The 15,221-nt window shown below is 41.5% G+C and overlaps 1 protein-coding gene across 1 annotated transcript in view; it reads right to left on the bottom strand.

Moving 5' to 3' along the window:
• Positions 1-11,171: 11,171 nt before the first annotated feature.
• LOC129855635 (beta-1,3-galactosyltransferase 2-like) overlaps positions 11,172-15,221 on the bottom strand; it is a 28,287-nt gene continuing 24,237 nt past the window's right edge. Inside the window, exon 2 of the mRNA XM_055923504.1 lies at positions 11,172-13,549. Within this exon, the coding sequence (XP_055779479.1) occupies positions 11,889-13,190 (1,302 nt within the window). The 5' untranslated portion in view covers positions 13,191-13,549 and the 3' untranslated portion in view covers positions 11,172-11,888. The remainder of the gene's footprint in view (positions 13,550-15,221) is intronic.

Here is a 15,221-nt window from a genome sequence, read left to right as displayed (position 1 = left end):
TCAGTTCATCCCGAACGCAGTTGGCATTTCCACATGGCAAGAGGACAGCTTTCCACCAAAAGACGATTCCTCCCAAGAAAGGATCCTTTGCCCAAGATACTGATGGAAGAACAGCTCAAGGTAGGACATTTTTATTATGATAAATCGTGTTTCTGTCGAAACATTTTAGTGGCTTAGGACGCCATGTTTTTTGACGTAGCTTCGCTTGGCGCAAACTGTATTGAAAAGTAAGGATAAATTAAAAAATGTAATACCGCAATTGTATTAAGAATTAAATTGTCTATCAATCCCTGTCCACCCTATATTTTTTAGTCACGTTTATGAGTATTTATGTATAAGAGTAGATCACTGTCTAAGTGGCGCAAGGACATTTTCTGACCAACTGAGCTACATTTCACATTGTCTAACCATGATTTTGGGGGCTAAATATAAACATTTTCGATCAAACTGTATATGCATGTTGTAATGTGATGTTACAGGAGTGTCATCGGAAGAATTCTGAGAAGGTTAGTGAAAAAATTAATATCTTTTGGCGATGTTGACTTTTATCGCTCACTTTGGCTAGAATCAATGCTGGGCTGCTATGTGGTATGTGCTATGCTAATATAACGATTTATTGTGTTTTCGCTGTAAGACACTTAGAAAATCTGAAATATTGTCTGTATTCACAGGATCTGTGTCTTTCGATTCGTGTATGCTGTGTATTTTTACGAAATGTTTGATGATTAGTAAGTAGGTAAACACGTTGCTCTAAGTAGTTTTTCTATTCCATTTGTGACGGTGGGTGCAATTGTAACCTATGCCATCTACCTGAAATATGCACTTTTTTCTAACAAAACCTATCCCATACCATAAATATGTTATCAGACTGTCATCTAATGAGTTTTTTTGTTGGTTAGGGGCTATAAATATCTTAGTTTAGCCGAATTGGTGATGGCTACTGGTGTTGGTGGACAAATAAAAGATGGTGGATTATGCTAATGTGTTTTTAGGTAATAGATGTACATCTTTACATATTGTGTCTTCCCTGTAAAACATTTTAAAAATCGGACATGTTGACTGGATTCACAAGATCTGTGTCTTTCATTAGCTGTATTGGACTTTAATGTGTGAAAGTTAAATATTTTAAAAAAATATATTTTTTGAATTTCGCGGCACTGGTTTTTCAGTGGGGGGGGGGGGGGGGTGTGCCGCTAGCGCCACGCTGATCCTAGACAGGTTTTAAAAGCCATGATTCAGATCTTTTAAATGAAATCAATACATCATAGGCCTATTTGACTGAGATTTAGTCATTGGCCTGCATGATGTAGCACTCACTTCTGTCATCATGAAGTGCTTCGAGAGACTAGTCAAGGATCATATCACCTCCACCCTACCTGTCACCCTAGACCCACTTCAGTTTTCTTACCACCCTAATAGGTCAGTATAGGTGCATCAAAGCTGGGACCGAGAGATAGAAGCTGTTTTTCAATCTCAAGGCCATCCGATTGTTAAACAGCCTAGCACAGAGAGGCGATTGCCTCCCTACAAACTCGATATCATTGGCCACTTTAAGAATGTTTACATATCTTGCATTACTTATCTCATATGTATAGACTGTATCCTACACCATTGCATCTTAGCCACTCTGTCACTGCCCATCCATATATTTTGTATATTCTTATCCCATTCCTTTACTAGATTGTGTGTATTAGGATTTGTTGTGGAATTGTTAGATACTGCTGCACTGTCAGATCTAGAAGCATAAGCATTTCACTACACTCGCAATAACAACTGCTAACCTTGTGTATGTGACCAATAAAATTTGATTTGAGTAAAGTCCCCTGTTATATTTTCATGATGTCCTAAAATTTAATGAAACTAGTGTTACATTTTTTTTTTATCAGAACCTTTTTCTTGTAATGAAGGCCATTTACAGTGTTTTCATTATGAACAGAACATACCATGCCAAAGCTTTAACCTGTCTAGGATCAGCGTGGCGCTAGCGGCACACCCCCCCCCCCCCACTGAAAAACCTGTGCCGCGAAATTCAAAAAATATATTTTTTTAAAATATTTAACTTTCACACATTAAAGTCCAATACAGCTAATGAAAGACACAGATCTTGTGAATCCAGTCAACATTTCCGATTTTTAAAATGTTTTACAGGGAAGACACAATATGTAAAGATGTACATCTATTACCTAAAAACACATTAGCATAATCCACCATCTTTTATTTGTCCACCAACACCAGTAGCCATCACCAATTCGGCTAAACTAAGATATTTATAGCCCCTAACCAACAAAAAAACTCATCAGATGACAGTCTGATAACATATTTATGGTATGGGATAGGTTTTGTTAGAAAAAAGTGCATATTTCAGGTAGATATCATAGTTTACAATTGCACCCACCGTCACAAATGGAATAGAAAAACTACTTAGAGCAACGTGTTTACCTACTTACTAATCATCAAACATTTCGTAAAAATACACAGCATACACGAATCGAAAGACACAGATCCTGTGAATACAGACAATATTTCAGATTTTCTAAGTGTCTTACAGCGAAAACACAATAAATCGTTATATTAGCTTAGCACATAGCAATTAGCAGCCCAGCATTGATTCTAGCCAAAGTGAGCGATAAAAGTCAACATCGCCAAAAGATATTAATTTTTTCACTAACCTTCTCAGAATTCTTCCGATGACACTCCTGTAACATCATATTACACATTCCATATAGAGTTTGATCGCAAATGTTTATATTTAGCCACCAAAATCATGGTTAGACAATGTGAAATGTAGACAAGCTGGTAAAGAAAAAGTCCTTGCGCCACTTAGACAGTGATCTACTCTTATACATAAATACTCATAAACGTGACTAAAAAATATAGGGTGGACAGGGATTGATAGACAATTTAATTCTTAATACAATTGCGTAATAACATTTTTTAATTTATCCTTACTTTTCAATACAGTTTGCGCCTAGCGAAGCTACGTCATAAAACATGGCGTCCTAAGCCACTAAAATGTTTCGACAGAAACACGATTTATAATAATAAAAATGTCCTACCTTGAGCTGTTCTTCCATCAGTATCTTGGGCAAAGGATCCTTTCTTGGGAGAAATCGTCTTTTGGTGGAAAGCTGTCCTCTTGCCATGTGGAAATGTCAACTGCGTTCGGGATGAACTGAAAAGCGTGCCCAACTTTTCACATCGTTGCAAAAATAAATGTCCCAAAATCGCACTAAACGGATATAAATTGCTATAAAACGCTTTAAATTAACTACCTTATGATGTTTTTAACTCCCATAACGAGTAGAAACATGACCCGAGTAATATTACCCCCTTCACTAATGCTTGGAACAGGTGCGGGCCGGTGTCCTCTAGGTGCATGACGCAGCTCCAAAATAATGACTAGCCTCAGGGTTTTTTCATTTGTAGTGCCTGTGAACGCGCAATCGACCCCATTGAAATCGTCATCACGTAAAGGCATCCAGGGGAAGACGTAAGCAGTGTCTGTATAGTCATAGCAATAACAGTGCCCTTTTAACTGACTTCAGAACAGTGGCCAACATTTCTGAAATCTGACTCCATGTCAGGGAAATTGCTGTAGAATGGGCTCTGTTCCACTTAGAGACAAAATTTCAACTCCTATAGAAACTATAGACTGTTTTCTATCCAATAATAATAATAATATGCATATTGTACGATCAAGGATTTTGTGGGAAGCCGTTTCAAAAATTACCCAATTAGCATAAATAGTCTCAACAGCGCCCCCATCCTCAACAGTTTATTAAGTCATACCACAGATTCTCAATTGGTTTTAGGTCTGGGCTTTGACTAGGCCATTCCAATACATTTACAATTTTCCCCTTAAACCACTCAAGTGTTGCTTTAGCAGTATGCTTAGGGTCATTGTCCTGCTGGACGGTGAACCTCCGTCCCAGTCTCAAATCTCTGGAAGACTGAAACAGGTTTCCCTCAAGAATGTCCCTGTGTGTAGCGCCATCCATCATTCCTTCAATTCCGACCAGTTTCCCAGCCGATGAAAAACAACCCACAGCACGGTGCTGCCACCACAATGCCTCACTGTGGGAATGGGGTTCTCGGGGTGATGGCCAAAAAGCTCAATAACCAGAATACCTTCTTCCACATGTTTTGAGAGTCACCCACATGCCTTTTGATGAACACCAAACGTGTTTGCTTATTTTTTCCTTTAAGCAATTACTTATTTCTGGCCACTCTTCCATAAAGCCCAGCTCTTTGGAGTGTACGGCTTAAAGTGGTCCTATAGACAGATGCTCCAATCTCCGCTGTGGAGCTTTGCATCTCCTTCAGGGTTATCTTCGGTCTCTTTTTTGCCTCTTATTAATGCCCTCCTTGCCTGGTTCGTGATTTTGGGTGGGTGGCCCTCTCTTGGCAGGTTTGTTATGGTGCCATATTCTTTCAATTTTTTAATAATTGGTTTATTGGTGCTCCATGGGATGTTCAAAGTTTTGGGTATTTTTTTATAACCCAACCCTTATCTGTACTTCTCCACAACTTTGTCCCTTACCTGTTTGGAGGGCTCCTTGGTCTTTATGGTGCCCCTTGCCTAGTGGTGCTGCAGACTCTGGGGCCTTTCAAAGTGTACAGGTGTATATATACTGAGATCATGTGGCACTTAGATTGCACACAGGTGTACTTTATTTAACAAATTATTTGACTTCTGAAGGTAATTGGTTGCACCAGATCTTATTTAGGGGCTTCATAGCAAAGAGGGTGAATACATATGCCATACCACTACTGTATGCATGCACTACCTTTCCATTTTAAATTATTTTTGTCTTTTTTATTTCATTTCACCAACTACATCAAGCTTGTGACTCTACAAAATTGTTGGATGCATTTGCAGATCATACCAAAGACATGCTAACCTCCCCTGTTATTGGTAATGGTGAGAGTTTAGGTTGGGGGTATGATCATTGACCCTCTGTAAATTTTTCACTGATCATTATTCATTCATGATTATCCCTAATTATGATAGCATCCACATTAATGTAGAAGTGTTTAGAAACAGATTATATTCCTTTTTATTTTTTTGTATTTTTCATCCCAATTTCGTGGTATCCAATTGGTAGTAGTTACAGTCTTGTCTCATCACTGCAACTCCCGTACGGACTCGGGAGAGGCGAAGGTCGAGAGCCATGCGTTCTCCGAAACAACCCAACCAAGCCACACTGCTTCTTGACACTATGCCCATCCAACCAGGAAGCTAGCCACACCAATGTGTCAGAGGAAACACCGTACACCTGGAGACCGTGTCAGCGTGCACTGCGCCCGGCCCGCCACAGGAGTCGCTAGTGCACGATGAGACAAGGAAATCCCTGCCGCCCAAACCCTACCTTACCCGGACGACGCTGGGCCAATTGTGCGCTGCCCCATGGGCCTCCCGGTCGCGCCCGGCTGCGACAGAGCCTGGACTCTAACCCAGAATCTCTAGTGGCACAGCTAGCACTGCGATGCAGTTCCTTAGACCACTGCGCCACTCAGGAGGCCTATGTTCCTTTTTATAATAAAAGTCACTCCAAAATGACACAATACATTATTTACTATTCATTTCTATTGGGCACAAAATAATCAAACACAACCAAAACAAACTGCAAATGCATCCAACAAGTTTGTAGAGTCACAAGCTTGATGTTGTCATTGCATGCTAAGAAGATGGGACCAAATAGTAAGTATTTGACTATTGTATTTATAAGTATCTTTAAGGGTGTCAATCATTTTAACCCCTACCTTTTAAAGAAAAAAAGTATTACTTGTCTCTTTCTCTGAGCAATTGTATTTTTGATAAAATAATTTCCCAATTTTTTTGAGGATACAATTTAGCTCAGTATATATTTACTGTATATAAACTCCCAGTAATTGATTTGGTATTTACCAACATTTCGACATCACTGTGCCTTCTTCAGGGTAAAGTCATGAATACTTGAACCAGGTTATGTAGACAAACAGTGCAATTAGTGCAACCAATGACAATAGTGAGGGGTGTGTGGGAAGGAAGTCAGCAGGAACTAAATTAATTCCAAATTCAACTAAACGAGAGCTCTGAATACTTCAAATTCACCATGCAGACTGATGAGAGAAAAATAAACTACCTGGGCTTATGGATCATCAAAGAGAATGATGCATTTTGCACAAACTTATACACAAAGCCCACATACCGCAATACCTTGCTATGTGCTGATAGTATGCATCCCTTTCCACACAAGAATGGTCTACCATATAGCCAATTATGCAGGGAGTCAACCAAAGAAGAAAAACAAAGCAACCATCTTTTGCACTAAGTACACTACGGGTTCGGAGAAAATGAAAGCAATCCTGAAAAAAGCATTGGCATATTCTGCAATCAGACAAACAAATTGCACACCTCTTCAAGGAACCCCCACTGGTGGTCTATAAGTGTGGTCGCAATATTGGAGATAGCTTGGTGAGATCTGACATGCCCCCTGAGCCCACTCAGACACTCTTGACACCTATCCCAAATGGGAAGTACAAATGTGGCTCATGCCACAGTGCAATAGCACTATAAAAACATCCTTCAGACATCCACATACAAGTCTAAAAATCCCTGTTAGGGGCATCATCTCATGCAAGACCAAGGGAGTAATCTATCTCATCACCTGTTCATGTGGAAAAGCCTACAAAGGGAGGCTTACTGGATATCCTATCTAAAACCAATGACTCCTAGTGGTCTGAATATTGACTTTGATCTCAGGCCCTTCTTTTGAACAATTCTTTCTTTTATGAACAAGTCTTATAAATGTATATATTATATCTACAGCTTATTAGCTTACACCTAAAATGTTCTCCCTGTTGATGATGCTCATTATACATTAAGGTTGAAATTAAATACGAAACAATTAAATATGTGAAATCGAATTAACCTGTCTAGGATCAGCGTGCCGCTAGCGGCACTCCCCCCCCCCCCCCCACTGAAAAACCAGTGCCGCGAAATTCAAAAAAAATATTTTTTTAAAATATTTAACTTTCACACATTAAAGTCCAATACAGCTAATGAAAGACACAGATCTTATGAATCCAGTCAACATTTCCGATTTTTAAAATGTTTTACAGGGAAGACACAATATGTAAAGATGTACATCTATTACCTAAAAACACATTAGCATATTCCACCATCTTTTATTTGTCCACCAACACCAGTAGCCATCACCAATTCGGCTAAACTAAGATATTTATAGCCTCTAACCAACAAAAAAACTCATTAGATGACAGTCTGATAACATATTTATGGTATGGGATAGGTTTTGTTAGAAAAAAGTGCATATTTCAGGTAGATGGCATAGTTTACAATTGCACCCACCATCACAAATGGACTAGAATAATTACAATGAGCAACGTGTTTACCTAACTACTAATCATCAAACATTTCGTAAAAATACACAGCATACACGAATCGAAAGACACAGATCCTGTGAATACAGACAATATTTCAGATTTTCTAAGTGTCTTACAGCGAAAACACAATAAATCGTTATATTAGCTTAGCACATAGCAATTAGCAGCCCAGCATTGATTCTAGCCAAAGTGAGCGATAAAAGTCAACATCGCCAAAAGATATTAATTTTTTCACTAACCTTCTCAGAATTCTTCCGATGACACTCCTGTAACATCACATTACAACATGCATATACAGTTTGATCGAAAATGTTTATATTTAGCCACCAAAATCATGGTTAGACAATGTGAAATGTAGACAAGCTGGTAAAGAAAACGTCCTTGCGCCACTTAGACAGTGATCTACTCTTATACATAAATACTCATAAACGTGACTAAAAAATATAGGGTGGACAGGGATTGATAGACAATTTAATTCTTAATACAATTGCGTTATTACATTTTTTAATTTATCCTTACTTTTCAATACAGTTTGCGCCAAGCGAAGCTACGTCAAAAAACATGGCGTCCTAAGCCACTAAAATGTTTCGACAGAAACACGATTTATCATAATAAAAATGTCCTACCTTGAGCTGTTCTTCCATCAGTATCTTGGGCAAAGGATCCTTTCTTGGGAGAAATCGTCTTTTGGTGGAAAGCTGTCCTCTTGCCATGTGGAAATGTCAACTACGTTCGGGATGAACTGAAAAGCGTGACCAACTTTTCACATCGTTGCAAAAATAAATGTCCCAAAATCGCACTAAACGGATATAAATTGCTATAAAACGCTTTAAATTAACTACTTTGTGATGTTTGTAACTCCTATAACGAGTGAAAAGATGACCGGAGAAATATAACAGGCTAAACTAACGCTTGGAACAGGAGAGGGTCGGTGTCTTCCACGCGCGTTACGCAGCAAGAAAAGACTTGCTAGCTAAAGGTTTTTTTCATTTGTAGGGCCTGTGAACGAGCAATCGAGCCCGTTGGAATCGTCATCACGTAAAGGCATCCAGGGGAAGACGTAAGAAGTGTCCGTATAGTCATAGCAACGACAGTGCCCGTTTAAATGACTTCAGAAAAGTGGCCAACGTTTCTCAAATCTGACTCCATGTCAGGGAAATTGCTGTAGAATGGGCTCTGTTCCACTTAGAGACAAAATTTCAACTCCTATAGAAACTATAGACTGTTTTCTATCCAATAATAATAATAATATGCATATTGTACGATCAAGGATTTTGTGGGAAGCCGTTTAAAAAATTAGCCACATTAGCATAAATAGTCTAAACAGCGCCCCCATCCCCAACAGGTTAAACAATAATGTATGTTGATGCTAATATGATGTACAATATTCAATTATGTTTCTATTTGACAACAATAGCCTAATATATTTAATATACCATAAACTATTGTTTTTTAACAGTTTCACTAATTCGTTTGAATTAACTTAATCATTATGACACACCTGTCACGTTCTGACCATAGTTCTTATGTGTTTTGCTTGTTTTAGTGTTGGTTAGGACGTGAGCTGGGTGGGCATTCTATGTTGTGTGTCTTGTTTCTCCGTTTCTATGTTTGGCCTAATATGGTTCTCAATCAGAGGCAGATGTTTTGTGTTGTCTGATTGGGAATCATATATAGGTGGCTTGTTTTGTGTTGGGGATTGTGGGTGGTTGTTTCCTGTCTCTTTGTTTTCGCTGCACCAGATAGGGCTGTATCGGTAAGCAACGTTTGTTATTTTGTAAGTGTTCACAGTTTTGTCTTGTTCATTAAAATCATGTTGAACACGAGCGACGCTGCGTCTTGGTCCGATCCCTGCTACACCTCCTTCAGACGAAGAGGAGGAAGGCTGCCGTTACAACACCTCTCGCTATTGTCATTGGTTGCACTAGTTGCACTGTTTGTCTACATAACCTGGTTCAAGTATTCATGACATTACCCTGAAGAAGGCACAGTGATGCCAAAATGTTGGTAAATACCCAATAATTACTGGGAGTTTATATATAGTCACTTACTCATCTTTATTTGTCAATCATTTCGGACCAGACTGTATATACGTTGCATTGTGAACTTTACATTTTTACCCAAATGTATGGCTGATTTAAAACGAGTAGGACAGATGTGCAATGAAGTTCACTGATACAGCGGCTCCAGTTCGCTATGCATAAATTCAATTTGATAACTGTCCTATTCCGAGTCGTCCACCAATTCAACCAGTTATGGATGATCTTTTAGCTGACCCTGAGCAGTGGAGTGTGTAGACGTTTAATACATAATACACCCCACTGAACGTCTCAACCATCTGGAGTAAACACTAAATACCCCTTCAATGTTAGGAGAATTTATTTCTAAATAAAATCTAATCAGTGTTATCATTTGGACTTTTTTCATAATTCCCTCCGTGTGAGATAATACAGTGTGGTACTAATTTCTTTCTCTCTTATCAGTGAGTATGTTTTCACACATCCCCATCTGATTCAGATGCTGGAAAGTTTTGACTCACATTTTGCACTGTATCTGTCGCCAAACCCACTGGCTCCAGGTCATCTATAAGTCTTTTCTAGGTAAAGCTCCGCCTTATCTCAGCTCACTGGTCACCATAGCAGCACCCACCCGTAGCGTTCACTCCAGCAGGTATATTTCACTGGTCACCCCCAAAGCAAACTCCTCGTTTGGCCGCCTTTCCTTCCAGTTCTCTGCTGCCAATGACTGGAACGAATTGCAAAAATCAGTGAGGCTGGAGACTCGTATCTCCCTCACTAGCTTTAAGCATCAACTGTCAGAGCAGCTTACAGATCATTGCACCAGTACATAACTCATCTGTAAATAGCCCACCCAACTACCTCATACCCATAATTTTTTTCTTCTCCTTTGCACCCCATTATCTCTACTTGCACATTCATCTTCTGCACATCTATCACTCCAGTGTTTAATTGCTAAATTGTAATTATTTTGCCACGATGGCCTATTTATTGCCTTACCTCCTTAATCTTACTTCATTTGCACACACTGTATATAGACTTTTCTATTGTGTTATTGACTCTACGATAGTTTATTCCATGTGAAACTCTGTGTTTGTGTCGTACTGCTTTGCTTTATCTTGGCCAGGTCGCAGTTGTAAATGAGAACTTGTTCTCAACTGGCCTACCTGGTTAAATAAAAAAACACCCTGATCTGCTTCACCTGTCTTTGTGATTGTCTCCACCCCCCTCCAGGTGTCGCTCAACTTCTCCATTATCCCATGTGTATTTATACCTGTGTTATCTGTTTGTCTGTTGCCAGTTAGTCAAGTCAACCAGAGTTTTTGTTCTCAGCTCCTGCTTTTCCAAGTATCTCTTTTTCTCACCCCCCTGGGTTTGACCCTTGCCTGTCCTGACTCTGAACCTGCCTGCCTGACCACTCTGCCTACCCGTGAGCCTGCCTTCTGACCTGTACCTTTGCCCCACCTCTGGATTATTGAACTGCCTAACCTGACCCTGAGCCTGTCTGCCGTCCGGTACCGTTGCCCCACCTCTGTTTTACTGACCCCTGCCTGCCTTGACCTGTCTATTGCCTGCCCCTGTTGATTAAACCATTGTTACTTTGACCTGTCTGCATCTGGGTCTTACCTTCATACCTGATAATATATGTAAATGGATGTTGACTGCAAAATGGCAAAATGAGTTGTTGGTGTATAATGGTGAATGGCAGATAGGCAGCGTCAAGTGAGGCATTACTCAAAATTACAAACAAAAGCAAAAGAAACCTGAGAAATTCAATACATTTAGTTGTTATTCAATTCATTGCACATTTGCTCATGTGCAGACTCGTCACACTCAATGTAAAGCTTTAGAAAATACTGAGTGCTTTCACCTTGGTTGTAAATAAAATATATGGCATATTGACAGGTAAACCCTTTTAATTCATATTTTATGATAATTATGTAAAGTAAACAGAATGAGAATGAGGGCAGCATTAGTGGTCCACATCATAAATATATTCATAATTTCTGTAGGTAGTGATGCATTTCTCTTTCCCTTTTCCCATCCCATGAAAATACTCTTAATATTATTCATTGTTTATAGTTCTTTGACAGAATTGTCCCCACAGTTAGTGACCTACCTGTTGTGTAACAAAACCCCATCAACCACTGGCCTTGTCTCTTCTGATCATTGTATTTTCACCTGAAAGTGGCAAAATCCCCACTTTGCAGTTTTTCTTTGTTGTGTGCATGCTTCATATTGCACATAAACATGGAACGTCACTGCCCTTTTTAAAAAGAGTTCAACAGGTTTACAATACATAACATCTCTCTCAAATTAAAAAAATACTTTTAATTGACTGTACACAATACCAAAAACACTGCTCTTTCCCAGGTAGTGTATAGCTCTCTTAACATGCCCTTTCCAGATCCAATCATTCTTCTTGTCCGCTTCCTTACCATTTTGTCTTCCTGTCCAGACTTCCCACAGTAAGTAGAGTTATCATCACTGAGGTCTCTCTGCGTGATACTTCCTGTGTCTATACCTCCCATTCCTTTCCTTGGCCATGTTGATGCATGCGTTGTGCTTGTTGCTCTGCAGGTGGTTCCAGTACTTGACCAGTTCGTTGGGCTGGAACTGGTGGGAGGTGATGAGGTGGCTGTACTTACAGCTGGAGTAGGACACCCTCCAGTGGTTGAAGAGGAACTCGTTGGGCGGCGGCGTGGGGTCAATGCGGAGCTTGGCCAGGCATATGCCCACGTAAACGTCCTCCAGGTGCAGCCTCCGTATGCTCAGAGACGCCTGATAGATCCTCTCCGCCATGTCCCCAGATAACACATACCCGGTTCCCGAGCAGAAGATGGGGTACCTCTCGCTAGGGTACAGCTCTGGAGGCATGTACCACTTGCTGTCCTTGTTGCGGTTGGGTGCGTAGCCCCTCATCAGATAGCCAGTGAAGTAGCTCTGTCTGGGTGGGAGCTCGGGCTTCAGCAGCTTCTGGATGAGATACTCTGTGTTAACAAACATGTCACTGTCTGTCTTCATGACATAGTGCGCCTGCGGGCAATGGGTGGCCACCCAGTTCATGCCCATCAGGGTTTTGATGGTGAGGTTGTAGTATGTGTCCTGATAGTCCTGCTGGATGATGTCATGGTGAACCCAGCTCTCCTCCTCGATGGCGGTCTGGGTGTACCTGTCTGAGCTCCGCCCTAGACCCAGCAGGAAGAGTCGGACGAAACCTAGACCCATGGCCACGCTCTCGTTGCTCCACGTCTGCCGGATAGCGTTCCTGGCGTCTACCTGGCCTGGCTCTGCAGCGATCAACAGCACCAAGAACGGGGTACTGTCCCTGCACTTGAAGGGCTCGTTGAGGATGTAGCGGTAGGGCTGGGAATTGAGCCTCCCTCCCACGCCCATCTCCTGCTGTAAACTGTTGTTGGCGCTCATCGAGTTCTCTAGTCCCATTACACCCACCATGGCTCCCCCTCCACCGCCACCCTCAGCCTGCTGGGAGCTGAGGTTAAGCTGGGGCTTTGGAGGCACGTAGCCTGTCTCCCTCCAAAGATTCCGCAGACTCAAGCTCTGATTTGCCTCGGTCTTGGCCGTGCGGAAGCCCCTAACGGTGTAGGTCAGGGGGTTGTCGCGGGGCCCGGTCCGGCCCGGCAGCCAGTCCTGGTGGCTGAAGAAGAGGAAGAGGGTGAAGAGGAGGGCCAGGGACAGGAGACCCGCCATGTGGGTCCGGAAGAACGAGCGCTTCATGGCCCAGGTCATCTTCATGGGGCAGCAGTGCCGCCGTCTCCACTGCATGGTGAATCAGCAGGCAGGGGGAGCAGGGGGCTGCAGCTGCTCTGGATGGCGCGGCGGCGGTCACATTCGATCACGTCAAACATGTGTTTGCCAACAGCCAGAGGGTTATCTGAGCTGGCAGATGGGTGGGAGTGAGCCCCCTGGCGGACCTAGTAGGGGATGTACAAGCCCCCCTGGCAGAGCTAGAAAGGGGTTGCTTGCGTCCCCTGGCAGAGCTAGGAGGGTGCTGACTCTGTGGACATGGAGGCAGGTCCCAGGTTCTTCACTGGCTCTGTAGACACACCAAGGATCATGCTCCAGGTACGGGCTCCTTCAGATCAGAGACTGGAGTCGCCTTCTTAGTGGATCACCTCTCTTATCTGGGAAGACAGAACAGAGAAACAGGCTTTGCAAATGTTCAGAAATGTGCCTACTACTGTAGAATTTTATGGCGTGGAGCCATACGTATGTCAACAGTTTAAATTGTATAGATTTTACTATATCCCCATGAGGAACAAAGCTTATTTAAAATTATTCAGCTTTGAATTTGTGTTTTGTTGTTTCTTTGCATTTTATTCTTAGTGGCGGATGATCAAAGTAATTCAGAATGACTCATCTATTCAAAAATGAAACCCCTGCTGCACTGCATGAGTAATGTATAGTCAAATAAATAGAATCCAATAGAATGGATTCTATGTGTACAGTATAATGCTACGCATTCACCATGGTAAGTACCCCTTGTAGTTTATATTTGCACTTTCCATGAGAGCAGCAAAACCTGACACTCATCTCCACTGGCCTTAAATGTCTGCATAGTAAACGCTCCGCCTGTGGTGGATTGTTAATAATGGGGAATTGAGATGGAGTGAAGAGTGTGAGTTCTTACGTCTGGATGATGACTGCAATGGATGATAGGGTGTAGATGCTAGTGGGGAAGGGAGACGGGCGTGTGTGTGCGTGCGTGCGTGCATTCATACTCACGTGCATGTGTGTGTGTGTTGTAACTATTTATGGTACTATAGATATGTATTAGGGAGCTGTGAACGTGATATTGCATACATCCATGAGCACGTCGGTGTGGATGTATACCAGCAGGGGCCTTCTGAAAATGTTATATCAGTTGTGTTTTGCTTTATAGCCTACTTCCTGGTATGCCCATAGTACAAATTGCATGGTAAAACACTAATTACGTAATGACCAGCTGTTCTCTTTCTTTGTGAGTCATTTAAACAACCAGTGCCATGTTCCATTCGGCATCAATTAGTTCTCTATTATGATGAATTGTTTGAAAAACCAACTACATTGTTATTACATAATTTCTCAATAACTAGGTAACCAACAGTTGAGCAAAACTGTGAAACAAAGCATAGCTGTGTAAAGGTTTTCTTCCAGGGGTGAAGGAGAGGACCAAAATGCAGCGCGGCTAGTGTTAAACATGTTTAATACAAACACAAGTGAAACACTACAAACAACCTACAAAATAACAAATGTGCAAAACCGATACAGACCTATCTGGTGCAGAACACAAACACAGAGACAGGTAACAAACACCCACAAAATCCCAACACAAAACAAGCCTCCTATATATGAGTCTCAATCAGAGACAACGACTACCATCTGTCTCTGATTGAGAACCCACACTAGGCTGACATAGAAACAGACAAACTAGACACACAACATAGAATTCCCACCCAGCTCACGTCCTGACCAACTAAACACATACAAAACAACAGAAAACAGGTCAGGAACGTGACAAGCTGTATGTATGAAAACTCCAGAGCGCTAGACTGGCATAAAAACCAGGTCAACATCAACTTCAGTAACCTACCTCTCCTCTCCAGTACATGTGCACATAGTATTTGTGGTCTCACTTCAATAGATTAGGCTGCCTACATGGGCGGAGAATCACGTCACAGTTAATTTTCACCATAGAAATGCACCTTTTATAATAAAAGCATTACATGCATAATCACATCTGTTGTCACTTTTGAGAATGGTGTTTTCCTGCTAACGGAACAGTCCAGCTTTGCTGAAGCCCCCCAGATCATCACC

Source organism: Salvelinus fontinalis, chromosome 5, assembly GCF_029448725.1.
Source record: "Salvelinus fontinalis isolate EN_2023a chromosome 5, ASM2944872v1, whole genome shotgun sequence".
Taxonomy (NCBI): domain Eukaryota; kingdom Metazoa; phylum Chordata; class Actinopteri; order Salmoniformes; family Salmonidae; genus Salvelinus; species Salvelinus fontinalis.
Note: the sequence above shows the minus strand (reverse complement) of the source record. Positions and strands in the feature narration are given on the sequence as shown.